At 37.0% G+C, this 13106-nt stretch overlaps 1 protein-coding gene across 1 annotated transcript; it reads right to left on the bottom strand.

Moving 5' to 3' along the window:
* Nucleotides 1-97: 97 nt before the first annotated feature.
* On the bottom strand, nucleotides 98-11173 carry pdk1 (pyruvate dehydrogenase kinase, isozyme 1). The gene is made up of 11 exons (XM_058787643.1): nucleotides 10448-11173; nucleotides 9758-9899; nucleotides 9598-9669; nucleotides 4821-5005; nucleotides 4419-4514; nucleotides 3655-3732; nucleotides 3453-3529; nucleotides 3150-3248; nucleotides 2404-2514; nucleotides 1947-2060; nucleotides 98-1259 (listed from the first exon to the last, which is right to left on the bottom strand). The coding sequence occupies exons 1-11, from the start codon at nucleotides 10554-10556 to the stop codon at nucleotides 1119-1121; spliced, it is 1224 nt and encodes a 407-aa protein (XP_058643626.1). The 5' UTR covers nucleotides 10557-11173; the 3' UTR covers nucleotides 98-1118.
* Between the last annotated feature and the right edge of the window lie 1933 nt (nucleotides 11174-13106).

Below are 13106 nucleotides of genomic sequence, written 5' to 3'. Positions count from 1 at the left end.
ATGGCAATAATGCAGTTTTTTCATGTCCAAAAAACTGCATTTTTCTACATGTAACAAAAACTGCAGTATTACTTTAAAAAAAAAAAACTGCAGTAATTTTTTGTAAGGGGTAGATTACACTTTCAATAAAACATTTGCACAAAACAATGGGTTTGCAAAAGCTGTTTTTGTTGCATTTTCATGTTCTGACCAGCAGGCGTCACCAGCGTGTGTCGATTGGAGGCCTTCAAAACAGTGAATCATTCATCACACTGTAAAACATATCCTACAACTGTGTTTAAAAGTGTATAATACGTTTGTCATGAGTTTGCAGTTACAGTCGGTCTCACTGCTATTGTACTCAGCGCTTTATTGAAACGGGATGAGACTGAAACTACTGTTTAAAACTGGTCAAAATAAGACAATTAGGCGTTTGTTCCTCTTTTTTTGTCCTTGAAGTGCCTGCAATGTTAATGAGTTAGTTGAAGCTGAAAATTTTCTAGTGGTGTGAAGCATTTAACACTTTCAAACCCTTCACACTTCATTCTCACACTTTCTTTCTTTTTTCTTTTTTTTTTAAAGCTATGCAAACAATATGTAATACATGGGACTGTACAAGGAATGTGAAGTCCCAGTTATGCTGGTATATATTATAGCCCACAACTGCGTGACACAAGCTTGACTTCCAAATCACAATGTGTAAGTTTAAAGCAAAAATAATCAACACTTCAGTCTCATGACAAAAAAAATAAATACTGACTTACACATTCAAATGTAAGATTGTCATGAAACTCATACTGGTACTAGATCACACTCAGAAATAATACACACTAAATACACCAGAATTACAAAAGCCTAATTGTCTATTTGGGATGTGATGGCACTAACTTACAATACTGGTACCACATGGTACAGTGCAAAACGTTTTCATTAGAACATACTAGAAACGTAGTGTTTCAGCATGCTCTTTTATGTATCCCCAGTCTCTTTTGTTACTCTTCTGTCCTCTATCCTGATCTACACTGGGTGGATAGATGAAGGTAAGATGCTTTATTGAGTCTGTAGAAACACATGCACTGGTGAAAGGTGCGAGAGGGAGTCTGGGCAAGCGCATCCACAACACAAGCGTTGAGGTCAGACTAGAAGCTGCGGAAGGTGGACATGTCCTTGGGTTCTTTGCTGGGGACACACCAGTCATCCGCTTCATGGATGGTTTTATAATGCTTCCAAGCAGATTTGTTGTAAACGGGAAGCCTCTCGATGGACTCAGTGGACAAAGCCTTAAGGGATTAAAATACATTATTATAAATGGAATCCAGAAATAAGAAAAAATATAAAGCATTATTTCAGTAAATAACTAAAACAGTAATTATTTCAATAATTATTAATATTATAATAGTTAGGCTATTATTATTATACACAAAATTGTTCAAAAGTTTGGGGTTGGTAAGATTTAAAAAAAATTATAATTTATAATAACAATAATGTTTTCTTTTGGAATACATGTTAAAATGTAATTTATTGCTCTGATCAAAGCTGAATTTTCAGTATCATTACTCCAGTCTTCAGTGTCACATTATCCTTCAGAAATTATGCTGATTTACTGCTCAAGAAACATTTCTTATTATTATCCATGTTGAAAACAGTTGTGCTGCCTCATATTTTTCTGAAAAGCATTAAGCTGGTTCTGAGTCTGTTTTAGGACCATTAAGGTTTTTTGCAGAGATACAATTCAAATGTTGGCTTTGTAGTTTTTCATCATATTTTTCCACATTACTGTAATGACACTGACATTTTTTGCATTGCTGTTAAAGCAATATCATAAAAAAATGTCAATGCAAAAAATCTGATAAAATGTCCTAAAATAGAATTAACTTTTTATGTAAATAATTCTAATAAAAAATACATAGATTTGGGAGGATGAAAATCAGAGGGTATTATATAAGGTTACAGACAGAGGTACTCACTCTGAAATAAATGACAGCGTCTGTGCCAAATCCCTCCATGGAGTAGAGCTTCAGGTCACCTTGGAAATATCTGGCGTAAAGTCTGGAGATGGGCAGTCCATAACCAAAACCAGCCTGAGACCACAAGACAACACATGCCATCAACACAGCAAAGATATAGTGTGGGTGCTTTAACAGGTCATTTAAGACAGGTCATTCAAAACAATGTATTTGTCTATCAGTAAAAAATGGAAAGTTGAAACAGAAATAATGTAGACAAAACAGGGAAATGAGATCAAGAAATGCAGGTTCCAACTTGCTACATCATTTGTCTGAGCATGTAAGCCAATCACTAAGCCACAGCTACTACAACCCTTCAGTTTCTGAGCATTCAAAAATGAAACCGAAAGAAAGTGGGACCCTGAGATGCGGACTGTACTGAGAGAATGTTCAGATTTCAGAGATGTCCCATACTGACCAGAGGAGTGGCTCGAGATGTGTCCATCTGAGGACGAGGTGCAGTGGAGTATGTGTATGTAAACAACCTGTCAATCTTCCTCAGCGGGACTCCGCCTCCACGATCACTGACCTATGACAGAACAACCCGATTCACATTAAACCAGGTTTTATTGTTTAATGGCCTATTATCTATCAAAGATTCTACCATTACATTAAGTGGAGATTTACACCAGCTTTCAAATGTTTGGGGTTGGCTGCATTTATTTGATTAAAAATTCAATAAAAAAAAAAAGTTTAATATATTTTAAAATATAATTTATTCCTGTGATGTTAAAGCTGAATTTTCAGCATCATAACTACAGTCTTCAGTGTCACATGATACTCCAGAAATCATTCTAATATGCTGATTTGATGCTCAAAAAACATTTCCGATTATCATCAATATTGAAAACAATTTCTGTGGAAACGTGATAACTTTTTTTTCAGGATTCTGGGAATAGAAAGTTCAGACGAGCAGCATTTATTTGAAATAGAAATATTTTTGTAACATTATAAATGTCTTTACTGTCATGTTTGATCAATTTAATGCATCCATGCAGAAAGAAAGCAAGAAAGAAAAAGAAAGAAACCAAACTTTTGAATGGTAATTTTAGGGACTCTGTGATTTATAGTATGCAGTATAATTAACAAGAATCCAGCTGGCTGTTTTGTTAAGTTTAGGAGTTACCACAGATTTGACCACAGCCGGTCTGTCTGACTCTGTACCTTCACAGACAGGTCCTCGTGGCCGAGGACGATCTGCACATGCACCGGAGGATATTCCATGGCATCTTCATAAAGTTCCATGGTAGCACGCATGGCATTCTGCAGGAGTCACACAACATATTTATAGCTCAGCACACTGCTGCTCACCTAAAAGAGCAAAGCCATTCACTGTACGTCATGTGACACAACATCATGTGTGATCTAAAACTCAATATTAACACTCTACTTAGAACTTTGGGCAAATATTCTCTCCAGATGAGTGCATACTTCAATATTTCAGCAGTGAGAACTGGAGTACAGTACCTTAAAGAGCTCAAACACCATGTGGTACAGATGAGACGGCACATAAACCACAGCAACAGGTTTATCAGGTCCTTTAACTGCAGAAGAAACACATGAGACAGATCAGTCACACTTCTGACAGTCCATGTGGAAAGCTGATGGTTTACAACTCATTAATTCAGTCACATGACTTGTAGTAAATGTGCGTGCAGCAGGAAGTTACCGTTGAATTCTTCCAGTACTAACTCAGGTGAGTTCATATAATACCGGTCGCAAAGGTTACGGGCATTTTCATAAGCATCTGAAATGCAGTAACAGGTAAAAGTTTAAATATTGAACAGGAAAATGGATGTTTTATAGATTCTGAAGAAAATATAAATGGTGCTTGTCAAGGCAAAAGTTGCTGTCGTGATTCCAGTGTGTTGTGGCTGTTTGCCAGGGCACTGATACATTCTTTCTTAACATGTTTTGGGTGGTTGCTAGGGCATTCGGATCATATTTCAACTCAAAAGTTATAAATAAATCAATCAATATGGCTTAAATGAAGTCTACAAAGCACCCCTTTCCCCATTTTCATTACTGTAATGCAGAAAAAAATAATGAAATTTTTTTAAATGTATTCATACATTTAAATCACGGTAACATTTGCTATAGTGAATTTAATTTATGCTGACAAACATTTTATAAAATTCTCATTACTGTAATGCATCTAGATGTTTTACTTAATGGTTGTTTTTTGCTGTTATTAGTGAAAGTTATAAATTACTGCATAAATGATATATTCAATTGTGTTCACGTTTAAGTATTTATTCAATGTAGCATTTGCAGTACTGAATTTATGCTGATTTGAAAATAAAAAAAGTATTTAAAAAAAAATAATGAGAATTTTGAGGGAACATTTTCTTGATTGTCAATACCTCATTAATAAAATAATGATTATTGCTTAATTATTGCTACATGTTTATGAGATAGATAGATCACGGTCACCTTTCACGACATCAGTGACATGACAGCTGGGGTCAATGCTGCCGATCTGTTTGGGATGAGCAGGATTGTCACATATCTTTCCCCCAAACAAAAGAGCTGGAAACACACAGACATCATGTTATTGACATGTAAGCCTCTCATTGGTGGTGAAACAACACAACTCGATGTTTACTGGGTGACTGATAAATACATGACAGATTCAGATATCTGGGACACTGATGGCTGTGAAACTTGTAAACATGTCAGTCAGTGCTGCTAATTCAATCTACACATTTCAGAAGCCCCATTCATCGGACTGTACACTTCTGCTGACCATAATGGAGCCCATTATAAAGCGTCACAGAGCACTAGGTGTGTGTGTGTGTGTGTGTGTGTGTGTGCGCGTGCGTGCGTGCGTCTCACTGTGCTGGTTCAGGAGCATTCTGATCGAGATCCTGCTCATGTAGAACCGGTCCAGGAAGTACTGGATGTTCTGGCTGGTGATGGGGTCAGTTCCGTAGGTCTCCTTATATTCCACCACTCCTTGAGCCATGGTGGGCACCACATCATTGTGGCGGTTTCTGATCTTAATTATAGCACCTGTGAAGCTAAAACAACAGAAGACTGTGAATGAGTGAGTGAGTGAGTGAGTGTTTGTTAGAACAGGAAGGTAGAGGTCTTCATGGGTCCACTTGGATTGAGACCCAAGTGCATTTGGGTTCAAAACTTAGACGGGTGCTTTAGACACGGGTCGGGTCTGATATTAGTAGCCTTGGGTTTGGGATCATTTTAAATTAATACAGTTTTATCAAATAGACCAGTTATTTTAAAACATGCCAACCTTTGATTTCTCATTTTGAGCATTTAGCAATATTTTATTATGCAAAACAAATACATATCAATAATTCTATGCTATTACTATTAGTATCCCCCTTCTTCTCTGTCAATCATTACCAAACCCTACAATACAGATGCATGCAGCAGCAACATATGACGACATGTTTTCATAGTTATTAATATTGTAATTCTAGCAAACTTTATATTTATATATATATATATATATATATATATATATATATATATATATATATATATATATATATATATATATATATATATATATATATATATATATATATATACATTTAATTTTTTTTTTCATTTATACTTTGCTGGGTTTTTTTATTACATTACATTACATTACATAAAACTGGTTAACACTGCTGCATGAGTGTTTCTAATAAAGTGATAGCATGATGGCAAATTTGACAACTTTCTTTTGACCAACATTTCATAATATAAATATAAATATACATACACACACATACTCACCGGCCACTTTATTAGGTACACCTGTTCAATTGCTTGGTAACACAAATTGCTAATCAGCCAATCACATGGCAGCAAATAAATGCATTTAGGCATCTAGATGAGGTGAAGACGACTTGCTGAAGTTCAAACAGAGCATCAGAATGGGCAAGAAATGGGATTTAAGTGACTTTGAACGTGGAATGGTTGTTGGTGCCAGAAGGGCTGGTCTAAGTATTTCAAAAACTGCTGATCTACTGAGATTTTCACGCACAACCATCTCTAGGGTTTACAGAGAATGGTCCGAAAAAGAGAAAATATCCAGTGAGCGGCAGTTGTGTGGACGATGTCCAAAAAAATGCCTTTATGTCAGAGGTCAGAGGAGAATGGGTAGACTGGTTAAAGATGATAGAAAGGCAACAGTAACTCAAATAACCACTCGTTACAACCAAGGTATGCAGAATATCATCTCTGAACGCACAACACGTCGAACCCTGAAGCAGATGGGCTACAGCAACAGAAGACCACACCGGGTGCCGCTCCTGTCAGCTAAGAACAGGAAACGGAGGCTACAATTCGCACAGGCTCACCAAAATTGGACAATAGAAAATTGGAAAACCGTTGCCTGGTCTGATGAGTCTCGATTTCTGCTGCGCCATTCAGATGGTAGGGTCAGAATTTGGCGTAAAGAACATGAAAGCATGGATCCATCCTGCCTTGTCTCAACGGTTCAGGCTGGTGGTGGTGGTGTAATGGTGTGGGGGATATTTTCTTGGCAAACTTTGGGCCCCTTAGTACCAACTGAGCATCGTTTAAACGCCACAGCCTACCTGAGTATTGTTGCTGACCATGTCCATCCCTTTATGACTACAGTGTACCCATCTTCTGATGGCTACTTCCAGCAGGATAATGCACCATGTAACAAAGCACAAATCATCTTAGACTGGTTTCTTGAACATGACAATGAGTTCACTTTACTCAAATGGCCTCCAGTCACCGCTGACAAATCTGCAGCAACAGCGTGATGCTATCATGTCAATATGGACCAAAATCTCTGAGGAATGTTTCCAACACCTTGTTGAATCTGTGCCACGAAGAATTAAGGCAGTTCTGAAGGCAAAAGGGGGTCCAACCCGGTACTAGCAAGGTGTACCTAATAAAGTGGCCAGTGAGTGTGTATGTATGTATGTATGTATGTGTGTATGTGTGTGTGTATATATATATATATATATATATATATATATATATGGGATAATCAACAGCTAGCTGTGCATTAAATGATCTGAATGCACGACGTGGAGGCGCGCGTCGGGTGGTTGCCTCCGCGAAGTGCATTCAAATCGTTTAATGCACAGCTAGCCGTTGATTATCCTGTTTATGCCATGGTCATTTCCCAGCATTCACATATTAAAGATGTTAATATTTGCACTGCAATATTTGACCGGAACGATAAAAATGACGGTTATTTTCATCTGTATTACTATCAAAGACTATAGAGACTTTGTTACTATTCAACTGTAACTGTATGTTACTATGGTTACCAATGTTTATAGGAAGCGCATTGATATAGAACGTGATTAAACTGACCTGGAACTACCGGTACAGTTAAATGAATTTAATCAACACCTGCCAGCCAATCAGAATCGAGTATTCAGACAGACCATGGCGCGCATATATATATATATATATATATATAGGTAGGTAGTTGACAAATAAAAATTGGACTGTGTCCTATGGTGTGACATAGAAAAAAAATTAACATACAAATAACATGAGAAAAATGTGTCTTCATTCTTAAGAGTTACAAATTGCATGAGAGAGGTTTATCTTCAATGTTAGAGGTTTTTTTCCCCCCATTTTTGCTGTCACACTATAGGACAAATTATACACTATATTGCCAAAAGTATTGGGTCACCCCCTTCTAATGAACAGGTTTGACTACTTTAGTAATTTCCATGAGTACAAATCTTAATGTTTAAGCATATAATGATATTCTAGGGAATTGTGCGTTTCTAATTTTCAAGCAACAGTTTGGACAGGACCCTTTTCTATTCTAACATGACAATGCCTCTGTGTATAAGGCAAGGTTCAAAAGAAATGATTGATTTAGTCAGTGTGGAAGAACTTGACTGGTCTGCAGAAAGCCAAGTCCTAATCCAAACTGAACACCTCTGGTGTGACTTTAAATGCAGATCTTGAGCCAAAAACTCTTTACCAAACACCAATGACTTGTACATACACTATATGGACAAACGTATTGGGAAATACCCCTTCTTTAGAACAGAAAAAGGCACTTCCAAAACTGTGGCAACAAAGATGGAAACATAATTCATGTATTTAAAAATTGTATTTCTATCCCTGTTGCAACAGTTTTGGAAGTGTCTAAAATGACTGTACCCATATGTACAAGTCATTGGTGTTTGGTAAAGAGTTTTTGGCTCAAGATCAGTAACGTCAAAGAAAGCTAGACATCGCATAATTGAATGAATGAACTTGAACTTGAATGAAAGTAGCCTAACCTAAAAGAAGGACTTGTGGGTTGATGTGAATGCCAGCAAGCAGGAATAATGCTCAGAATGCTTGTGGATTAAACATCTCCGGCGACGATCGTCACAATGGATTCATTTTATCGGGTTACAAGGTAGGATATGGATTTAATTGCGAACTAGTAATTTTATGATTGACTACATGCTACGGCATTCGAGTCCACATGCGTCCATCTAGAAGCAACAGCCTGGTGAATAATCTGCATTATAGAAAGGAAATAATAGTAATAATAATAATAATGAAATCTTTAAAGGTTATTCACGATTATGTATTGCTGCCAAGGTAATCTCTTTACACTGCTTTGTTATATGGAGCTGTTTGGTAGATCGTTATCTAATTCGTTTGTCTAATAAAGTGCTTCAGTGACAGATCAGTTGTATGAAAGTAGGCTATACAAGTTACACTGTAATTAAAACAAATTTAATGGTCAGTAAAACAAAGGGAGAACACCTTAACTCCAAGACGGCCCCATAACTTCATATTGATCCGAGGCTAAACAAAGGCAGAACGCCGTAACTCATTTTGAGTGTTCCAAACAAAGTGAAAGAGCCGTAACTGGTGTTATACGGTGTTCTGCCTTGGTTTCTCTGGGGCTTTTTGAAGGTACGGCTAAGACGACCCATTATTTTCTCTGAAAAACAACGAAATTGACTCAAGATACTTATACACGTGATAAAGGATGTCTTGAATGTCCCCAAAATATCAATAACTCATTTTCGACCAAAATCGTTACAGTCTTTTGCCTTTGAACGGCAGTATTTTATATATATATATATATATAAAAAAAATTTATTAACTAAGGTATGAGATCTTATTGTAAAGTGATACCTATTGGTCTTTATAATTCTTTTGCACTTTAATCTGTGTAAAATTTTTAACTTTATACATTTTTTGTGTATTGCTTTATTATATTTAAATATTCAGTTATTTTTGTTATAAGAAAAAAAAAGTTATTAAACCTGTTATACTGTATTATGACAACACTTTTTTGCAACTAAATTTCAATATCGTGATAATACCATATACTGTGATAAAAGCATTATCAATTAATCGCAACATGAAAATTTGATAACGGCATATCCCTACTAATATCTCTATCTATCTATCTCCATCTTGATAGATAGATAAATAGATAGATAGGTGTTATAATACCATGGCATTAAATTACAGAAATGCTCTTGGGGCAAATGTAGACACAAAAGTTATTTGTTGTAGTAGAGTTCACCACCAAAGATGTTTACCCAACTATGAAGACTTCGGTTTCTGAGAGCCCTAGTCATTTGAAAGGGTCCATTCTTAGGACCCAACAAGACCTCTACTAGAAGGTATTTGATGAATCTCTTACTCTTGTATGAGCATTTCATCATCAATATCCCTGTCCTTGAACTCCAGTATATCCTGGAAGCTGTGCATATACCTGCAGAGATGCAACACAAACACAGAATGTAGCTTACATATGCACACATATCAGAATAATAAGACTGCGTGTATGCATTCACACCGACCAGCTCTGCACCAGACGCACTGAAGGAGTTCTCAGAAGATTATCAGGCAATAAATCTATCTCCTTCATAATATTTGCCAGCCTGACAGGCAGTTCCTGTCTTAGAAACGTGAATGACGTTTTCGCACATGCGTTCTCTGAACCTGCAGAGACAAATGTACAGAGAGACATCATAACATTAAAAACAATAACATCATCATCGAGTTTTGGTGCATGCATCGATTCTATCCAGCATTACACTGATATTCTAGTTTACACTGATACAATTGTTTGTTTACATCTTTAATTAGATTTTATTTTTATATGTTCTACTTTAATTTTATTTAGTAGGTTTTAGTAATTTGGTGTTTTTTGTTTTTTTAAGTTGTTTATTTAATTTTAGTTTATTAGGTTATTTAAACCTTAAACTAAATGAAAATTTGATTTTTTTTTTTTATATTATGGAAAATCCAACATACTTTTTCATAACATCCTTCTCTATTCTAACTTTTGATTCGATTTTTTTCTACTTCTCTTTTATTGTATTCTATACCAATTACAAAAATACCGTGTTACATGGATATCAGTAGCATGGCTTTCTCATCTCTTTCTCACCTCCATGGCACTTTTTTTTGCAAGGGACTGTTCGTTTATTAATTTCTGTTTTGTTCTATTCTCATACTGAACTGTATTGATTTGATCTCAGACTTACCAAAATCTATGAACTGTTTCATAGAGAGAGGAGAAGGTGAGAATCTGGAATAAAAGTCGATTTGTTTGGCCATGGATGCAACGTTCATCAATGTCCTGAAGATCCTCATATTGGCGGCTTTTGCAGTTTAACTCTTCAGAAAATCCAGAAAAAATGTGTCCTGTTGGCTTTCTAAGCTCATATTTTCTTGCCCAAAACACAATCAGCAGAAAATTACTTGATTCTCGAAGTATGAAGTTGAATGTCAGTCATGTTCGCACATGCAGCGTTTCATTCAAAACCAGTGACCCGGTGACACCCAGCGCAGTTTCACTCTTCTGTGTCACTCAGTAATGGCACTGCAATCATTATATACATGAAATCGCACTAAACATGCAGGTAATCCCGGAGTGATAATGCATGACGGGTGTGAAGCCCGATGAACAGTCCAGCGTGTGTGTATGAACTCATGTGATCCGCAGGAGCATCAGTGAACACTGGGCCTGTCACCGCAGTTAAAGCGCACATTACCGCAGCACACTGTCCTCAGCCTCTGAACAACAGCAGCTGAGCTCCCAGCACAACAAACACTGAAAACACCCTAACCTCTGACCTGCTTCCTTGCTTGATTAGCAAACTGCCTCGCCAGGCTGCTGTAAACAAGTTAATGCTGCACGAACATAGATGTTTCTGTAAGTCAGCGCAGCCACTCTTGTTTTTCCGTCTTCTTCTTCTTCTATGGGTTTGTTGGCGGGTTGTCAACCAACACTTCGATGCATAGCGCCACCTCCTGTGCTGGAGTGTGAAGTGGTTTCAGTTTAGGTATAACCGGTTGAGATAATTTCCTATTTTTAACGATTTTTAATGCAGTCTTTAATCACTTCTTGGTTCTTGTTTTGAATTTGACACATTTCATACAGTAAATTGTTTGCATACTACAGTCTGTGGGTCTCTTTGGAGCTCATTCCTTTTCTGTTCATCAGAGCTGGGACAACAGTGTGTAATCAACTGTTTCTTGACACAATTCACATTATCCTATATGCTATGAGGTGTATAATTAAGTTTTGTACGACTCATCCATAATCTTGTTAAAATGATCTGGGCTACGTTTCCCAAAAGCATTGTAAGCCTAAGTTGATCGTAGCTCCATTGGTTTCAATGGGTGTACGATGTACTTAAGCTTACGATGCTTTTGGGAAACGCAACCCTGATCTTCTCTTCTTATGATTTGTGAGCGTCCACTCTGTTTTACTTCCGCATTACGTGCGCCCTTGGGTCACGTGACTATTTTGTGGCATTGCTGGTGGACCTTTTCCTTTTTTTCCGGTTTCTCAGCAGCGGATCCGTCTTAGTTGGGTTAACTTTGAGAATGGGAGAGTACCACAAATATATATTTTTTGCATTCCCATTTGCTCAAATAGCAAAAGAAAAACTCCACAATAGCGTTTTCATGACGTTCAAAAAAAAAAAAGGAAAAATTGAGAGAGGCTGATAACAGCAGTCAGAAGAGAGAACGATGTCAAATTTACCGTCCCTCCAATAGGGCTGTTCGATTCCGATTCCTGTTTCTGGAATCGATGAGATTCGATTAAAAGAATCGATTCCTCACTGTTGTTTTATTTGTAAAAATTGCGATTCATTTTTGTAGCGCTGATTAATTTTAAATTGTCATTTTGTCTGCATTGCGCGTGAAATAGTAATAGCCCACAGCTCAGCAGTGGACATGCATTTAAAACGTAAATTAAGCTGAATTATGTTTATTTTAACCATGCTTTGCACAAAAATAACAAACTCCGATACAAAATAACCAGAACATTAACAACAACACATTACGCCCGTTTCACACCGCAAAGCGTGAGCGGCGCAGAAGCGGTGTGTATGCAGAGCAGGAGCAGTGCGCGCCCATTGTGCTTTCATGGCAGCGTTTGTCGCGCGCAGCTGAACCGCGGCTTGTACTGCATTACAAACGAGTATCGTCATTTCTGTCATATTTTCCAGCGTTCTCCTCCGAACACTGTGTGCCATGTGCTTTGATGTATGATATGGCCAGCATACTCTGTGATGCGATTGTTCCCCTCCCCTCTGTCCCACACACATATGTAAATAACATATATTATATATAGGTAGTTTACACGATAAACTTGAGCCAAGTTTTCAAGATGTGTATACGAAAAAAATTGCCGACCCTGTCAGGAAAAATTATGTCTGACCCTTCTCATATTTTGTACGAGGAATATACATTTTTGCCATCTAACAGAAGGCTTAGAGTTGCATATGCTAGATTGAATTGGCTATGTTACGTAAATCTTTGGTGTATCAGTCTTTAAAAATAATAAATCAGAATTGGGGCTCAAATAGGCCTCTGGGCTCAAATGCACTGTAGCCGTGTGTATATGTATAGCCTACTGTTGTTTTCTTTGTTTTAAGGTGCGTCTATTGTATTGTTTTTTTAGTAATTATCAGTGGTGGAAAGAGTACTGAAAAAATATACTCAAGTAAAAGTACCGTTACCTTCCAAAAAATGTAGTGTGAGTAGAGTAAAAGTACTTGTCCAAAAAAACTACTTGAGTAAGAGTAAAAGAGTAGCCTATTTTACTGACTATTACTCATGAGTATTGAGTAGTATTGAAGCTGTGGATTCTACCCCCTCATAATAAACACTGTACATTGCATTTTATAT

The sequence above is a fragment of the Onychostoma macrolepis genome, chromosome 09, assembly GCF_012432095.1.
Source record: "Onychostoma macrolepis isolate SWU-2019 chromosome 09, ASM1243209v1, whole genome shotgun sequence".
NCBI lineage: Eukaryota > Metazoa > Chordata > Actinopteri > Cypriniformes > Cyprinidae > Onychostoma > Onychostoma macrolepis.
This window is presented reverse-complemented; position numbering and strand designations above follow the sequence as displayed.